Genomic DNA, 19017 nt, shown 5'->3' with positions numbered 1-19017 from the left:
AGGCGCTTTTTGTGTGCATATATTTGTTAACTTTGTATTCTAAAACTACGGTTAGAAGTAATTCCGACTCATCGGTCCACACGAACAAGGTTGGCGCCATGTTTTTAGTTTTTGTGGAAGTGACAACAAGAGAATAGGGCTCCTGATTGGATAGAATTTTAATCAGTACCGCCACCCAAAGGTTTGGCAGACTAATTACAACACATTTATATGGTTGGATGTGGATGGATTTAGTGTGTGGATGAAGTTTTTTCCCCAAACTGAAAGGGTAAGATATTCGGTTTTACAAATACCTGACAACGTGTGTACATGGCCTTATGTCTGTGAAAGGCACTATATAAATAAATTTACTTACTTACTAATATTGAGTGCACGTTTTACAACATCATAAACGTTTTAAAACATGCAATTGCGATGACACTTCCAGGGCTCCGTAAAAATGCCTGTTTTTACAAATAAAAATGGAATATTTTACAAAAGCACATTTATCTTTAAACCAACACACGACACACGTCACATTAACGTGTTGGTTTACATAATGGATTACTGAACCAATCACTGTTTAGCACTTTTACCCAGAATGCTTTGTGGTCTGTGTTTGTTACAAAACATCAGAATTAGTGCCTTATTCAACATTAAAAGATATATGTTATATTTTAATTTTGTACAAATGACAGAATTGACATTAATGGAGTTATTCTATCAGTATTTTCAAAAAAACATAAGTTATTATGACTTTATTTTTCAAGACCTCCGCCTGACTGGAGCGTTGAAATTGATAGGGAGCTGGCCTTATGGCTGCTCTCGGTGTGTCTCTGTGGGGAGAGCGCTGTTGTAAACAAGAGCTTCCAGCAGGGGCAGAATGTTGAAAGAAAAATTATGATTAGTAAAGAGTTGATTTTGTGGGTGCTCCCAGGATTTGTCTGTGCTGTTTCCTGCAGGGAGTAGCATGATCAAACATTCTTGCTTATTCTTTAGGTCTTTTGATGCTTTCAAAAGCGATTGTGTTAAAAATCACTTTCAGCTCTTTAGTAACTGCAAATGTCCCATAGACAACACCGGAATTTATCGGTTATCGATTATCTGTAACTTCCGATACATTTTTGGGTGGTTTATCTTTATCAAAGATAACTTTTCAGTTATCTTATTATCTGTTATCGAAGTTAATTTTTTGGTTATCTGTGCCCACCGCTGCCCTCTCATCACTGTGAGATCCTCTAGAGACTGTGCAGAAGCTCTCTTATCAAAGATTGGTTCCTCTATTTATCAGAATTCCAGTGCTTAAAAACAATGTGCAAGGTCAAAAGGTTAAAGTTGTGGGAACTTGGGGAAGAAGGCCAGATACGTCAAATTAACATGTGGAAGCACACAGGAATCTTACCAATCCCAGCGATAAAATATTTAAAGGGCGACAACACAAGCAAATATGCTACAAACATGCTCACATTTTGCACTGTGTACAGAGTTACACGGAAATGACTCCCAAAATGTCAGAATAATCCGAGTCAAATCCAACTTGATGTTGTGCACAGCACTTCACCTTTCTTGCATGTGCATACTCACTGTTTCAAAGCAAAAAGTATTGGAATGAAAATTCTGATTTATTTTGAATGATTTTGAATTCCTCCTGTAGTCAGATTTATCAGCACCAGCTCATCACGTCCACAGCATATTCTGTTAATGTGTGTAAAGGTTTTAGGCACCGCTACACTGCTCCCAATAAGTATATATATTTGAGCTCTGTTCCATATGATGTGGTGTCTGTCCTGAGGCGCGCCGTCCACAAGACATGCGTCGGGCCGGACATGTCAGACCAGTAGATGTGGATATGATAATGATAAGAGCACCCTGCTTCATCATTCATGTCATTTCATGACTGTACGTGTGAGCATGGGTCATCTACAGAGGAACAGATGATTCATACTTGTATTGTCCGCTTGATAAGAGGGATTCAATACAATGCGGTATTTTTTATGGTGTGTGTGTGTTTTTTTTCTTATACGTCTATCTCCTTGATGATTTCAGGCATTTTTCCGCTCCTTTTACAGGGCAGTGATGGTAACACACTGGTAATGTTTCTGGCTGGCAATCAGAGCGTTTGTAATTGCAGGTTCGAATCCCATGGGATTATATATATATATATTTTTTTTTTTTCACAGCAACTGTGTGATGTGGTTACACACGCACCAGCTGTTCGTATTGTGTTCCTGCTGCGATGGTGTCGTGCACGAAACCATCGCAGTGGGATCATTCATGCCGGCCCGTCAGCTCGATGTTTTTGTGGTTCGCTCATACGAGCTGTTCCACCGTGATTCGTCCTGATTTATACTTATTTGTACTATGTGTGAAGGGGCCCTAAAGCATGTAATACTTTTAAAAGTAATGAAAAGCTGTTATAGCTGCTGACAATCACAGCAGCTGTGATTGTCCCAGTTTTTAAATCAGGAGTCCAGGACTCTATGCACAACTATAGGCTGATAACAGTTTTACCTTTATTGTCAAAACTTACTGAAAAAGTTGTGGCAGCTCAACTGACTGACCACTTGGAGGCCAACCAGCTCCTCCACCCACAGCAGTTTGGCTTTAGAGCAGGGTATTCAACGGAGATCGCCAACTGTTGCTTCATAGAAAACATTAAAAATTCACTAGACAAGGGTGAAGTGGTAGGAGCTGTGTTTTTGGATCTTAAAAAGGCATTTGAAACAGTCAATCATAGCCTCCTTTTAGCCAAAATGTCCACATTTAACATTTCCTCGGAGGCGATGCAGTGGTTCACCTCTTTCCTGCAGGATAGGCAGCAGTGTGTGAGAGTGGCCCAGGATAAATCCTCCCTGATAAACATCTCGATGGGAATACCTCAGGGCTCCATACTGGGACCACTGCTTTTTGGTCTCTTTATAAATGACCTTCCACTATCTTGCTCAGATGTTCGCTGCCAACTTTACGTGGACGATGCAGTTTTTTATGCACCCGCAAAGACACCAGAGCAAGCTGCAGATGTTTTATCTGCATGTATGGCTGAGGTTAGTCAGTGGCTTTTCAAAAATCAATTAGTCCCTAACCTCACTAAAACAGTGTCTATGTGCTTTTCAATCAAAAAACAAAAATTAGAACACAATTTTAAAATAGTTTTCCAAAACAGCGAAATACAAGTAAATGAAATGAAATGAAATATCTAGGATTGGTTCTTGACCCGCAACTAAAATTTGATGAACACATAAAGAAAATATCCAAAACAATACAAAGAAATATAAATTGTTTTAGACTTATCAGGCACTTCATTCCAAACCAGGCGGCTCTGCTGTACATGCATGGGATGATATTCTCTTATATTTCCTATTGCATGACAGCATGGGCCCAGGCAGCTCCCTCAGCCACAAAGCGCTTTGGTTCACTTTACAATCAAGCAATCAAAATTATGGACAGAAAACCAATCCGTCATCATCACTGTCAAATTCTTCACAAACATAACTTATTGAGTTTTGACAGTTTTAGCAATTTCTGTTTTCTAAAATTATTTTTTAAATGCTACCACAATTTGGCTCCAGAACCACTTAGGGAATTTATAGGGAGACCAAACTGCAGCAGGACAAGAGGTAACTTAAATCATAACTGTACCATCCCCAACAGTCAGCCTTTTCTTACAAAAGCTGTAAACTCTGGAACTCACTGCCCACAGATATTAAGGCCGTCAACGAGTTGAAAATGTTCACCTTTAAACTTAAATCTTGGCTTAAATCAAACCAAAACTGTACCCACCAGTAAACATATGAGAATGAATGAATGAGATGAGTGAGATGAGAGTTTGAATTGCACTGTTCTATTTATTATAGATGTTCAAATGTAAATTAAGATGTTTTTTAGGTCGTGTTAGAGTAGAAAAGCCTAACCAGGGACGGGAGTTGTAAATTGCCACTTGTTGCTATACTCTGTATGCATCACATCAGCTACAAGCTTTGATTTGTAGCTATGTCTGATTGTATTGTCCCTGTCAAATAAACTAATAAATAAATAAATATTTCTATATAAAAATCAATAATATCACAGTGCCGTTGTATTTGTGATATTTTATCCAATGTTGTAATAGTTTTCTGGAAATGTAATTTGTATATGTGACACACGTTTCTCTTGCAAATGAGGCGTTGAGTCTCAAGGGACCAACTGTATAAGTAAAGGATAAATAAATAAATAAGAAAACATTTGACAATGTTCCATCATGAAAAATACATGCTCTTTTTAAAATGATAAAACTACATCACCTCTTTCACAGGAGATCTAGTTCATAAGAAAATTAGGATTTTAACAGCCTTTAATGGTATAATGTAGATTTTATGGTAAATTTGAGACCTTTTGAGCCACTGAACATATTTTGCAGTTTACTTTTTTGTTTAAAATTTACTATGGTGTAATAATACCATATGTTATTCTGTTAAAGATAAAAAATAACTTTTATTCCTACCACCAAGGAGGTGATTTTTACTGACATTTGTCAGCAAAAACTCACAAAGTAAAAAACAAGAGTTCAATGAAAACTGGTGAGCAGGTTGATAATATTCCGGGGAAAAGGTGATTCAATTTTAGAGGTGATCTGAAATATATTCTGGAACTGAGATCCAGATCCACTTTGGCATATTGCAACTTTTAACTCAAAATGCTGAGAGAATGATGATAAAAATGGTGAGCAGATGGATAATGTATTAGAAAATGAATGATTTATTTTTTCATTTGACCTGTAACGTGGCATTGGCAGTGATATACACTCTCTGGGTGCCTTCTAGTTTATTTGTTTTGTATTTTGTAGATTAAAGTAAATGCTTTGAATCTTGCTGAGATGCAGGCCTTCCTGCAGCAGAGACGTGCTGAAGAAGCGGCTGCTGAACACCAAATCAAAAACATCATAAATGAACTTGATAAGTATGTCTGACAGCTATGCACAATGCTGCACTTTCACATTGTTGCTTAATTAGTGAGAACTCAACGTTTACATTTAAGGGTGATTCTTAGACTACGGGCACTTATTATGTCCTTTGATCATATTGTATGAAAAACAGAAAAAAGGGGAAATTTCACACTTTTATAGTTATCTTTACAATGAAAGTGTGTTAAGAAATTTGTTCTAGTAGTCTATGATGACTTTTTCACCTTTTTTCAGCATCATTATATGCAAATATTGCCGTTTTGTGCTTGTCCCACACCCAGACTTTTGATTTTCAATGATAAAAATGAATGGTAAAGAAACGTTTTTTCTAATGTTTTAAAATATCTCTGAATAAAATATCAGTAAAATAACAAAAACATAATTGGGGTATTCAATGTCATACAACTGTTGTGATTTTTTTTAAACAAAATGTAGTTGTCCCACACTATTGCTATAATTTCCACCACAACACTGTAATGTCCCTTTAAACAGTTTGTATGAAAGATTGTTTGGGTAGTTTCTATGGAGATAAACAGTGACATCAGAGCACATGTATATAGCGCCAAATCACAACAAACAGTTGCCCCAAGGCAATGGTGTGGTGGAAATTACATTTACAAGGCCAATAGTGCCCGTAGTTAAAGAATCACCCTTAAGTTTAAAATGCTGACATGTTTGTGTTATGTTTCACTGCAGTCTGCATAAGGAGAAGACCTGTTTCCTGAAGAACATTATGGTTCAGGTGCTCATCAAGCAGGGCCAGGTGGAGGTGACTCCATCAGGCCTAGCTCCTGACTACTCTGACTCCGTGCTCGTCCACAGGAGTGTGGTGGAGGACCTCAACAAAACTGTCAGGGTGAGTCTCCATCGGAGCTCTCTGACCCTGTCCTGCATGTCTTTGACCTTTTCATGCTCCACCAACTGCTAATGAACTAAGTCAGGTGTATTCAGACAATTGAGAGCCTGGACACACCACTCAGCTGGAGTTGTAGGAGGAACACATGCAGGGCAGGTGACCTCCTGGAGCAGGGATGGTGGGTGACCCCACCTACGGAGGCTCTATCAGTGGACCTCTTAAGTAAACACAGCACAGGTCGTCTGGAACACCCCAGCATTTAGACAAGAATACACAAGTGGAATAAATAATGTGTTTGCTGAGTGATTATTTCTCTGTAATCAGACGCTTGGAGAGCAGAAAATCGCCAGCATGGTGAAGCGCAAGAACTTCCGTAAAGGTATCATCCAGTGGGAGTGGGAACACAGAAAGTTGAGGATGCAGATAGAGGACCTCCGAACCAAAGCTAGGGACATCCAGAAGTTGCGAATCTCTGAGGACCAACAAGAAGTGAGTGCCATCAGGATTCTACACTTTTGTGTGTGTGTGGGGGGGGGGGGGGAACAAACTTGACATAGTATTTCTCTTCAAACACAATTTGCAAATTTCATTTTCCCAAAAAAGTAGTTGTGTGCTTTTTAATCTTTTATCCTTAACAAACCAACCCCATAAATGATTAATAACATTGGTGCTGCCTGTTATATAATTACTATAATAACATTATTGTAACAACCTGATTAAATGCAAGATCATTTTTGTATTGCTAAAGACCACCTAAAAGCATTATGTATTTTCATCACCAAAATTATGTGGGATTTATACATATCTAAGTACAGTTTAACCAGTTCTTTTCTGTTTTGTTTGGTACAGGTGGGGTGACTTTTTAGAGGTGTTTGGCACCTATTTTATATCTACCCGTCACTGGCTCAGCACATTTTTAATGTAATGAGCTGTTTTAAGAATTTTACTATATATTTTTGTGAATGTTTTGGTGTTATTTCAATTATTGCCATATATATATATATATATATATATATATATATATATATATATATATATATATATATATATATATATTAGTATTCAGCCTCAAAGGTTAATAAATTAAAATTTAGATGCAAAACACTACAAGCCCATTTTCTCAAATGGGGAAAATGTAATTTCACTGCAAAACACATCAGAAAATGCACATAGGAAATGAAAACTGTCAAATTCTTTTCATATTTTGGTCACACCTAAGTAGCCAAGTGCATGTTGACCTCAACTAAAAACTTGTGGTTTTGAACTTAAAAACATTTTGCATCTACAGATACTCGCTCTCTCACATCTAAATAGATAGATCGATCCATCCATCTAGCAGTTCTGCATTGTTTTCACCATGTTGTAGGCACATTCAATGTGTACTATATGTAGGAGAAGTAGTTTTACAAACCGTCTTCATATATAGTACACTGAATCAGTATTTCACAGACAAAAAAAAAAAGGCAAACCATCCCAGAGAGACTTCCATGGTTTCTTTAATTCTTGGCTATCAATCTGAGATTTCTCAAAAACACGATCAAACTGTAAAAGTAAAATTCTTCAGGATGTGTGTTGTTGGAGTTGTAATGTCAGAAACACTTGATTATGAAACAGATGACTCATCCACATTTCAGATATTAAATTTAAATGGTCACCACTCCCCACTTTTCTTTAATCCCTCACACCTGAGGGTAAAGGTGTAGTCTCTATTTTAAGCCCCTGTGAATAACTCGGCAACTACTTGTAGTATCACTCCAGTTAACACAAACATCTTACACCAGCAGTTTTCAAACAGAGGTGTGCTCCCCGCGGGGGTGGGGGGGTAGCAGCGCTCTTTAGGGGGAGCACAAAAAATAACTGTAAACACTGTTAACCAACAAAAGAAGAAGGGGGAAAAAAAGGAAAAAAGAAAGATTAACTAAACATACCATCAGCAAAAAAAAAATAATAAAAAAAAATTAGTGCCTAAATCTACTAGTGAGAAGACAGTTTGGGGCAACCCAAAAAAGAAAAAAGTAGAGGACGATCTTCATTTGCTCCTCTCCACAGTGCATCCCCGCATCAGCTGCCTGTGCGCGTCAAAGCCCCAGACTCATTGCTCGTACTAAACAAGAGGTGAGACTAGATGAGAGACTAAATATGTATAAAAGTTGAATTAATACTATTTTGGTTAAAATGTGTTAGTTATGCCAAAGATGATTAAAAACACACAGAAATGTTTAAATGTTAAAAAAAAACAATGTTTAAAATATGACAAAAGGTAAAAATAGAAGAATTTTAAAAACATGTTTAAAAAGGGTCTGAAATGTGTAAATGCACAGACTGTTCCTTAAAAAACACAAATATGTTTAAAATGTGTTTAACATGTCAAAGAATAAAAAGAAACACACAAAGATGTTGAAATTGTGTGTATGTGTGTCGGGTGGGGAGTGTGCAGCTATTCATTTGTTCTCGGGGGGGCTCACTCTCTCACACTTTGAAAACCCCTGTAAAAGTGACAGTATGGTAAAGTATCACTCCTAACAAACAAACCAAAGCAGTTTGTCTGTAGGTGCGAATGCTTGTTGAAGACAGTTTGTGTTCGTTTCTCTTCTTAGTTACCCAAACTTCTTTCTTCTTACACGTTAACTTTTCACCTACTCCTTTCCAGTATCTCAGGAAGACAGATCGTAAGAGTCGTGTGACCCAGCAGTTAGTCACTTTAGAGAAAACTATAGAATTCCAGCAAAAGGTATCAGAAAAGTCGTATTATTCACTAATCTAATAAGATCATTCCATAGCGTATTCCACATTGTATTGTTCTGATTTCAGATTCATCAAAAGAATGTGGAGCAACGCCAGAGAAAGATTGCAGTGCTAAAGCAGAAGACTGCAAAGAAAGCTGAGCAAAATGCGGTTTTTGACCAGCAGAAGCTGCCCAATATGCAATTGGCTGTGGCTGAGAGGAGACATATCTGTGAAATGTTCGGTAAGGCAGTGACTTTAAATTGCTCAGGGATGTGCATCTACCACCTTGGTGGAAATAACTGAACTTTTTGTCTGGCAGCTGCATAGTTGGTTTTTCTGTAGCAAATTGATTTGGTTAAGGGTCAGAATAAATCAAAGAGCAGCCTTAACTCCTCCCGTTTCCCTCCTGTTCTGACTGAAATCCTGACTTGTGTTTTTACATTTAGCTGCAGAGAGCGACCATGAAACAAAAACAGACGCACGCTTCAAGGAAATTGTTCAGAATAGGAAACTGAAGGATTTGGCCCGAACACTGGAGGAGGAGCTGACTTTCCTCCGTGCAGAGGTGGGCCGGTTGCAGAGGAGGAACTTTCCTACATTTGATATGTTCAAGGACAACTAAGTAAAGCTTTTCAACATGGCCTTTATTCACACAAGTAGACCAGAAATGCATGAAATTTACAACAACAAAAAAATAACATGAAATAACAATGGAACAGCAAGAACAAATAAAAAAAACACTTGAACCTCTGAATACCGTGTGTTGTTGATTTTTAAAGCATATTTAGGTAGTGAAGTCCTCCTCGGTACGGTCGTAGTGCAGAATGCCATCATCCAGACCAAAGAGGTCGATTAGCTCAGACAAGCTGGCCTTTCGTCCGTCCACAGGAAGTGCTGTCTGGAGCTCATTCAATGCAGCCTGGGCACAACTCCGCCACTTGTCAATCAATGTTTGTAGCTGTGTTAAGTCATTCTACAAAGAGACAGTAAATGTGGTATAAACTGAGCCACTGCAGGGTACAGCCAGGTCCATAAGTATTTGGACAGTGATGGTTTTGTGGTGTTGCCTCTGTACACCAACACAATGGAGTTGAAATAAAAACAAAAAAGAGGTGCTTGTAGTGTGGACTGTCAGTTTTAAATCAAGGCATTGAACAAAAATATCAGTTTAAAGAGTTAGGAATTACAGCCATTTCTTACAAACAGTCCCTCCATTTTCAGAAGCCAAAAGTAACTGGATACACAAGCATAATTCTAAATATAAAAATTACTGTTAAGAGCCAATATTTTTAAAGTTCAGTCAGGTTTACGTTAGGGTGTGATTCAAGCTGACTCAGATTATAATGAAACTTGGCTCAGAGATGGAACCTACCAAGAAACAAACTTTCTCGACCAAAAACCAAATGGTGACCTTGCCAGGGGTCATCAAAGTTCAAGGCAAAAATACGCAAAAACTGATATTTCATTAAATTCCCATCTTTTAAGTGCTGTAACATTCAGCGCCATCAAGTCTCCAAGCTATTTTAACTATGAAATGACATACGGAGGCAGACTCTTTCATTCTATATACATATTTGGTTTGGGGATCAATGGCGCTGAATATTGGGGGCGCTCAAAGTCTGGTCATTTTGCAAAATTGACTGTATTTAAAGGCCCACAGCACCATCAAGACCCCAACCAGATTTCAATGTTATCAACAAATATAGGCCCTACTCTATCAAATGCAACTGAACAAATATTGGGGCCTTGATGGTGCTGGCCACCAGGGGGTGCCAAAGTTCTCGATTTGCCCAATTTTGAGGAAGTTTAGTGCCACCTGGTGGCCCGCACCATCAGCCTTTTTAACGAAATTTGCAGGCGTGGATAAACCAACATCTCTACTTTATATAACAGTTGGTAGAATTTTGGGGACTCCCCTTTAAAATCAGGTCATTGGTCAGATATTGTCTCTAAATTTGTCATCTGCAGGTCAAGAGTTCATGCATGACTTACTTGAATATGCCTCAAATTGCTTTTTCCCTTGGCAGACTTGAGGATTTAGGTATGGAAAAAATAACTTCAGGAAAATTCTTATGTTCTATTGAACAGGACATGTTCACAAGCTTGTTTCCATAGCGACTGATACCAATACACATGTATTAGATTGACTGTACATAAGGGAATCAAAAGAAAATATCATCAGATCATACATGCATTCATGTAGTAATTCATGCAACTGGGTTAGCAAGCATGTCTTCAATTTGCCTCTATAAGTCATTTGATACTTAAACTAGCTTGGGGACTTGATGGCGCTGAATGTTACACCACCTGAAAGATGGGAATTTAACGAAATATCAGTTTTTGCGTATTTTTGCATTGAACTTTGATGACCCCTGCCAAGGTCACCGTTTGGTTTTTGAGCGAAAAATTTTGGGAAAGTGCGTTTCTTGGTAGGTTCCATCTCTGAGCCATGTTTTGTTGAAATCCGAGTCGGCTTTAATCACAGCCCTCCTGATCCTTAAAAAAAATGACTCTTAATACTGACTGGAGCTGCAACAATTAATCAATTAGTAGATTAATGACTAACAATTTTTATAATCGTTTTGAGCCTTTTATTTATGTTAAATTTCAGCTTCTTAAATGTGACTATTTTCTGGTTTTACTACTAGTTTCTTTCCTCCTCTGACAGTAATCTCAATTATCTTTGGGTTGAGGACAAAACAGGACGTGAGGATGTCAGCTTGGGCTTTGAAAAACACTAATCGATATTTTTCACATTTCTGATATTTTATGGACTAAAACATCTAACAGCTTAATTGATAATGAAAATAACTGTTAGCTGCATCCCAATGAAATATATCAGAAAATTATTTCCTGTCCTGCTCTCTCTCTCTCTCCACTTTATGTCCTTTATATTTCATTCATATCAATCATCAAGAAACACAAAGAATATCCTTCTAGAATACGAAGATCTCAAAAACTGAGTGAATGTGGGAAAAAAAGGAGAATAGTGAAATTTTAGCTTTTGGCAAAAGCCACATGAGAAACGTGAGCCAAGATTTGGTTCGATTTAGTGTACAAAATTCTCTGTGACACTCCACCATGAAGTGAGTTATGAAGCAAAACACAAAAAGTTGCACTGCACACGATTTCTCCAATCACAGCCGCAGAGTTGTTACGGGGGTCTTGGTGGCTTTCCTCATTAGTCTCCGTGTTACACATTCATTAAGTTTATGAGACTTGCCTACTCTAGATTTACTATAGAGTACCATATAATGACTGATGTAAGTGAAGTCCAAGGCATATTCAGTTATTTGGAAATATTCATGTTTCCCTCAGTTTCAGCTTCTCCCCTTCTGCTTGTGGTCACCATAATGGATCCGTGGATCTGCCTGTGGATTTGGCAGAATTCCTGACACAACTCCCTATTCCATGTAGAATGGGTAGTCTTGAACTGGGAACTTTCTGTTTTGGACACAAGTGCACTAACCACTTAGCAACCACATTGCCTTCACAACTTTTTGTGTGTTTCAAAAAACAACCCAAACCAACCCAACCCTTACTCTAATCGTAACCCTAACCCATTCGATTCTGACCTGACCCTTTTTGTGTGGATTTTGCATGTTCTTTGTGTTTGCATGGGCTCCCTCCAACAGGGCTGTGAAATGAAAATTGAGAAAGCCGAGGAAAATTTTCGTGGGGGGGGGTGGGGTGCAGCTCCCCAGGAGCCGGGGTCTAGGGCCCTGTGGGGCCCCAGAATTAAATTTTTATCTAATGATACTTTTTCAGCATCTCCTGGAAGAACAAATCTCAAAATTTGTGGATATTTAAATGATCCCACATTCAACCTTTTATTTGACCTGTCAATGGTGATGTCTAAATAACAGAATATGACATGGAAGTAGGACCTGGAATGATTTTACTTTTAATTGTAAACCAAATTATGCATTAACTCAGAACAATTAAACTACATGAAAATTATGAAGACTGAAAAGACTGTTACAGCATTTCAAAAACCACAGCTAAAGCTTGTAGAATATTTGGAAAATCATGGTAAAATATCAATAACATACCTTATAGTAAAAAGTCATTTATATTCTTGTGTAAATTCATGCAGCCTAAATCCATTCAAAGCCACAATGTGTTTTTTACAATGAAAGAAAGTCTAGAGTAGTGGAAAAAAAAAGTCACATAATCTTGCCTAAAATCCTGTTTGAACAGCAGAATGTTTATTTTTCAGGGAGAGAAAAATTCTTACCGTGTTTCCCGAGAGAGCACAGTTCACTTTTCCCATTTCTTTTATCTTTCAGGTGTGTTGATGAAGCCAGCAACAAGTCCACAGATTCTTGTCCTTATAAAGACTTTTTCAGTCTTTTTCGCCATCTTCACTCTGTGTGACATCGGTCCGTGATACAGACATGCTGCACAAATCTTTTAAAAACTTGAAAGCTCTAAAAGTTTGGGATGTCCACATGCTAAGTTTAGCTTAAGCGTCGCACACGAGCCACATAGCGTCGCCGCAGCAACCAACAAGTCCTGCTTTACGACAACTGTCGTAACAGGTACGCTTAGAGTGGCATTTTTCCTCTGCGTAACTCTGCGGATGCGAGGAAACTGATTTGTATCTGTAACACACAGATCAGTGTCCGCGGACTTATAAAACTTACATGATGTCATAAAAAAAGAGAACGCTCTGTGATAAGCATTTTAAAAACTCAGTGATTTTCACAATTAAAGAGTACATCACTAACACCCCACCGGGGTGTGCGCTCTAAGTGCTCTGGCTGCCTCCAACTTCCAAAGACATGCAGGTTTGTTGAATTGGACCCTTTGAATTGATGACAGGTGTGAGTAGGGATGGGTATCGGGAACCAGTTCTTTTCGCGTATCGTTAAGAAGTGATTCGATCCATCAACATCAATAACCTTTTTGCTTAACGATTCCCTCATCATTCCTTCAGAGTGGCCGTTGTTTTGGGGGTGTTTGCCAGGAAAATTATCATTTCTCTACATTGATTAGAGACCCTGCACCAGGTTCTGTAATCAACCGTCTCTGCAGCGCGGCTTTGCTTTGAACCTTGAACAATGAAGTAGTACTTCGATCTGCTGCTTCGTTGGTTCTTTGTTTTATTTCGCTTTATCTTAATTTTTCCCCGCTAAAACCCTACAAGGCGCATGTCTGTAATATTTACCTTTTTTATGTTAAATTGACCTGTTATGGTCTTCTGAAACAGTTCATAGATGTATTTTATAACTTAACATTTGTCACGAAATGCCCTGCGCGCAGTACTATTTTCCATGTAAATTGCAGTAATATGTACGTGTGGGGTAGGTATTTGTTTAAACCCTCATGTGTTTGATGTAAACTGGGATACACAGTGGAAAAACTGGAGACTGACATTATATTTATTTAGAGGATATGGCCAACACTGACCATAAAAAGTCGGTAGCCTTCGAACAAATGCAACTATTGGTCATTTTTTTTAAAAGTAGGTCAAGGTCACCGGCCTTCGAACCCATGCGAAATACTCCTCCAAGGCATGTACCCACCAAATATGAAGTTTTTGCAAGCAATAGTTGCTGAGGTACATTGCAGCGAACAAATTTCAGGCGAAGGATTTGACAGTTGTGACCATTGTTGACCTTGAGAAGGAGGTCAAGGCCACCGACCTTCGAACCCATGCAAAGTACGCTTCCAAGGCATGTACCCATCAAATATGAAGTTTCTGCGAGCAATAGGTGCTGAGCTACATTGCGGCAAAGGATTTGGCAGTTGTGATCATTGGTGACCTTGGAAAGTAGGTCAAAGTCACCGGCCTTCAGACCCATGCGATGTACTCCTCCAAAGCATGTACCCACCAAATATGAAGTTTTTGCGAGCAATAGGTGCCGAACGAATTGCGGCCGGACAGACAGACAGACAGAAGCACGGATGGATGGACAACTCGGATGCTAAATACCCCGCCTCGCGGCGCAAGCGCCATGTGGGTTAAAAAAAAAAAAAAAAAGGGACGATGCTAATTAGTTAGCATGTCTATGGCATTTTCAATGTTAACGTTAGCATTAAGCTGTTCATGTCTCAGCACGTTTGTGTACATTTGTTTTCTGTATAATAATTAATGGCTCAGTGTTTGTCGTTGTAAAAGAGTCAAATGTATTACAAATTGTCATTTTTTTATTTATTTATATTATTATATTATTAATTAATAATAATAGCAACAGCAACAACAAGAATAGTAATAATAACTAATAATGCTACAATACAGTTTTAGAGAAAGGGACAAAAAGAACCTAATAAAACAAAACAACAGAAAAGATAAAACCAACTAACAATGAACATAAATAAATACATATAGAAATAACTGTTTCCTGTGAACACAGAGTGACTCTTACACCTCCACTTCATCCCTGTTTGATTTAAGTTTAATGACAATTTGTTTCGGTCAAACCATATTTTCAATTTGTTAATTTCTTCAATGATTTCTTTCAGAACTATCTGACAAGATAGAAAACTGTTGCATCCTAGTAAGAGGAGAATACTACTGGAATGAATTTGAATAAAGAAAGTTGTTGTTTTTTTCCTCACCAAAATGGGTTCTGCACTCACTCCAGTTTATTGTCTGGAATAGTCCCAGATTGCATTTCAAAGCTTTTAGAATTCAAACATTTTCGTGCAGGTGGTGTTGGGGAATTTTGGGTTTCAACTTTTTTGTTTTTCACCACTTTCATCCCTGAATATGTCAATCATGAGTCACTTTTGTGCAGATTAAAGTTACTAACTGGGACTCCTGTCTTGTTGCGAGAAACAAACGAGAGGTACGGAGTGACATTCATGCCAAAATGTCTGAAAGGAAATGCTTTTGACAGATGTTATGTATGTTATATATGTTCGTTGACAGATTTTACTAATTTTTATTTATGTCCAGAGATCAAGGATCCAGTGACCAATTTAAAATGCTGACATAGAAAACCTGTAAAGCCTACTTTTAGTACACAGAAAATTCACAGGAGGTATCGATAAGGAATTGGATCGATAAGCGGAATCAAAAATGGCATGAATATTGATAAAATCTTATCAATACCCATCCCTAGGTGTGAGTGGTCGTGTGAATGCATTTGTTGATATATGCTGACCTTGCAATGGACAGGTGGCCTGTCCACAGATTACCCCTCGCTCACCCAATGACTGTTGGGATTGATCCAGCCCAAGGCCCCCTACACCTGCAGGAACTTTAAGTGGAATAAGCAGCTATAGACAATAAATGTGATGTTATTGTTGCAAGTGAAATACGGTCCCATATTCCCCCACTTCATACGTTATCTAAAAAGAAACCACCATGATTATCTTGCGATAAAGAGGGAGATCATGGCATCAAAGCTAGACAGTGGGCAACTGACAAACTCCAAGCTCAAAACTTTGGGTTATGGTTGTGGCCACGGTTGTCTGTAAACCATGGTGTTGGGTAGTTTAAATAACAGTGGGTGCCATACTAATAGCAACTTCCGGTTTGTGTACCTCTACCTCTAACCTTAGTGACATGAAATTTGGGGTTCCTCAGGGGTCTGTCTTAGGCCCCCTGCTTTTCTCCCTTTATATAGCACCCCTTGGGCACATATTGCAGCCAGACTTTTGACACGAAGCAGAAAGTTCGACCACATTACACCCATTTTGGCATCCCTTCACTGGCTTCCTGTCCCAGTGAGATCAGATTTTAAGGTTCTGCTACTAACCTATAAAATTATTCATGGACTGGCACCTCCCTACCTAGCTGACCTAATTAAACCTTACGTACCGGCCCGGGCTTTACGTTCTCAGGGTGTAGGACTACTTTGTGTCCCTAAGGTGAATAAGAAGTCTGCGGGTCACAGAGCTTTCTCTTATCGTGCCCCTATTCTGTGCAATGATCTCCCTGCGTCAATAAAACAGTCAGATTCTGTAGAGACTTTCAAGTCCACATTTAAGATGCACTTATTTTCCCTTTCATATGGCTAGCATACTGGTACAGTTTTGTTTTATGCTTTTTACTCTTTCAATTCATTTATTAGTAATTGGAGCGGGCTGCGGCCTCAACTTTACCTAAATTCTGGGTCTTTTAGTGAAGCTTAGGGCTAGTAGCCGGCGATCACCTTAGTATTTCTCTGTTTTTCTTGTTGTTTAATGATGGCAAATTATACAGTATTTTTTTTTGTCTTTCTGATGCCTGATTCTGTATTTTCTCTCTGTTTAAGGTGCAGCTCCATCCAGAGATGGGAGTTGTATTCGTGTTGGCGATCCTCCTGTCCTGTGCGCCAATAGCATTTCTTGTATATTTGTCCGTGAATTGTTCTGTGAATTGTTCTGTAATTTATGTTTGTAGCATGGCCCAAGCAGAGGGTCACCCCTTTGAGTCTGGTCTGCTTGAGGTTTCTTCCTCAATGGGAGTTTTTCCTTACCACTGTTACTCTGGGGGGTTGATAAGGTTAGACCTTACCTGTGTGAAGCGCTTTGAGGCAACTCTGTTGTGATTTGGCGCTATATAAAGGAAAATAAATTGAAATTGTGTATGGTACCATTTCAATAGCAACAGTCTTTTGTTAAAGTTCTTGACCTAAATTTTCAAATCTACATAATATGCACATCCTGTTTCATTTGAACTCCATTGTAGTGATGCAGAAAGGTAAAATTATAAAAATTTTGTTTATGCACTGTGTTCCCAAAGTGAAGAAGTCATCCACAGGATGCCTTTTCATGCTAGTTTTGTGGAATAATTTTCCACTGGACGTAAAAAGGTCAAGCTCTGTTGAGTCCTATAAACCCAATCTTAAAATATTACAAAAAAAATGTGTAAACTACAAATAAATAAGTGTTTTATGTTCATATTGTCTATATTTGGTTTTAATGTAAGCTGTTTTATCATTTTAATTTAACTGTGTATTATTTAAACTGTTTTTATTGGGAAATTAGTACTGCAGGCCACTTAAAAATGTATTTTCCTGAATGTTCTAAATGAAGATATTATTATGACTGTCCAAATACCTCTGTACCTGCCTGCAGATTGTACTTTATACTTCTATTTCACTTTTGTTTGATACCTTGCTTCTGTACATCTTCACCATCTTCAATCTGCGCAACTTCTCCGTCTTGTCTCGAACTGCTCTTCTGAGTCGGACTCGTTGCTGTACAAAGTCTGGTGAGTCAAAAACACCTCCAGGAAAACTTTCACAGCCCGATTGTGCCTCATTTCTGTTTACATGAACACTGTGGCTGATCACTGGAGGATTGTTCACAGTGTCTGTGGAACCTGCAGAGACTTGTTGACCATCAAGTTCCTGATCAACACAAAGGCGTTTGGCCACAGAGATGGGCGAGGTGAAGGAGCGCCGTGATCTCCTCAGTCTCTCCTTCAGCGAGGAGCTCAGCTTCAGATGACACTGGACACACAAACACACAGCAGCAGGGTCAAATGTGAGCATTTCTGAATTTAATTATGATGCATGACACATTTTCACATGATTTGAACTGACAGTCATATGATCCAGATAGTTTATGATGTTACAGCTTACTTTTCCGTCTTTAGTTTGATAGGGGCTTGACTCCTCTGAATCACAGGGTGTAGAATGCGGATTTTTGGATCTGTCAGCTTTAGGAGTGACCTCCATCAGTTAGCTTCCAGCTGTAGCATAAAGCTGTTAGTTCTTCAACACGCACGATAACTTCGGGGACAAATAAAAACAACAACAAAATAGCGCGTTTGCGCTAACTGGTGAGAGATCTACAGAATTCTCACAAAGCCCTTAGTAAAGTATAAACGATCAGACTAAGTTTATGTTTTTCCGCCTTTTGCGACTCAAGAAAGCCTCGTTAGCCGATGATTGGACAGAATTTCATGACTTATTACCGACAGGAGTCATGGGAATTGTAGTTAATGCTGGTGCGTTCACTCATTCGCCATTTGAATATGAAAACAAATAAATAAATCAGCACGTAGAGTTCCCATGATTATTAAGTAGTGTTTTGTCATCACTTTGTTATCATCAGTGTTTTTTTTTATATAGAGAAGAAACAAGCTCTTGTTTTTATGTGCATTTTGACATACTTTTCCAAATAAACAATAAAAAACCATAAAATACCATCATAATTATTATATACATAGTAATAGCAGTTATGAAATATAATCACGCAACACTGCAGTCTGTCAACATGCAAGGGTGCTAGGGTCACCACCGCGTTAACACCATGTAACCACCTTGAATCCTGGATGGCAACCACCCAGGCAGAGAACCAGTCCATCCCCACCTCTCAAAATGAACTATCTTTCTCCCACAGCCAGGTGAATTGTGTGCATCCAGTGGCTAAAGAAGGCCAAAGGGACACTCGGCACAGAGATACTAAAGAGAGTGACTCATAATTAGAGATACTGGTCTTATGTTTTGCATTTTGTACTGACATTAACATCTTGTGTGACTTGGCATAACATTATGGCTCAAATCTTATAGTGATGTCACTGTATTACAAAATTATGGCGGATTTAGATAGCATCTCATTATCTTCCACAAAT

General features: G+C 38.5%; 2 protein-coding genes across 3 annotated transcripts in view; one reads left to right on the top strand and one right to left on the bottom strand.

Moving 5' to 3' along the window:
• The window catches only part of cfap43 (cilia and flagella associated protein 43), a 76071-nt gene extending 66808 nt beyond the window's left edge, over positions 1 to 9263 (top strand). The window contains exons 32-37 of the mRNA XM_034184197.1: positions 4802 to 4914; positions 5615 to 5774; positions 6099 to 6263; positions 8425 to 8505; positions 8586 to 8742; positions 8948 to 9263. Coding sequence (XP_034040088.1) covers positions 4802 to 4914; positions 5615 to 5774; positions 6099 to 6263; positions 8425 to 8505; positions 8586 to 8742; positions 8948 to 9123 — 852 coding nt within the window. The 3' untranslated portion in view covers positions 9124 to 9263. The remainder of the gene's footprint in view (positions 1 to 4801; positions 4915 to 5614; positions 5775 to 6098; positions 6264 to 8424; positions 8506 to 8585; positions 8743 to 8947) is intronic.
• Positions 9264 to 9271: 8 nt separating this feature from the next.
• Positions 9272 to 18322, bottom strand: sfr1 (SWI5-dependent homologous recombination repair protein 1). 2 transcript variants are annotated; one of them, XM_034184203.1, is made up of 3 exons: positions 18023 to 18322; positions 17552 to 17890; positions 9272 to 9474 (listed from the first exon to the last, which is right to left on the bottom strand). In XM_034184203.1, exons 1-3 carry the CDS (start codon positions 18116 to 18118, stop codon positions 9286 to 9288), a joined length of 624 nt encoding a protein of 207 aa, XP_034040094.1. In that variant the 5' UTR covers positions 18119 to 18322; the 3' UTR covers positions 9272 to 9285. The 2 variants fall into 2 exon arrangements, with proteins under 2 accessions (XP_034040094.1, XP_034040096.1); XM_034184205.1 differs by having other exon boundaries at positions 17552 to 17878.
• Between the last annotated feature and the right edge of the window lie 695 nt (positions 18323 to 19017).

This window comes from Thalassophryne amazonica, chromosome 13 (assembly GCF_902500255.1).
Source record: "Thalassophryne amazonica chromosome 13, fThaAma1.1, whole genome shotgun sequence".
Classification (NCBI taxonomy): Eukaryota; Metazoa; Chordata; class Actinopteri; order Batrachoidiformes; family Batrachoididae; genus Thalassophryne; species Thalassophryne amazonica.
This window is presented reverse-complemented; position numbering and strand designations above follow the sequence as displayed.

Bases quoted from the DNA above. Each gene is read 5' to 3' on its own strand.
- sfr1 (XM_034184203.1), bottom strand. From the start codon at position 18,118: ATGGAGGTCACTCCTAAAGCTGACAGATCCAAAAATCCGCATTCTACA. The intron at 17,891-18,022 runs GTAAGCTGTAAC...TTGTGTGTCCAG, and splicing joins ATCAAACTAAAGACGGAAAA to TGTCATCTGAAGCTGAGCTC. The intron at 9,475-17,551 runs GTATCAAACAAA...GTCTCTTTGTAG, and splicing joins TGAAGATGTACAGAAGCAAG to AATGACTTAACACAGCTACA.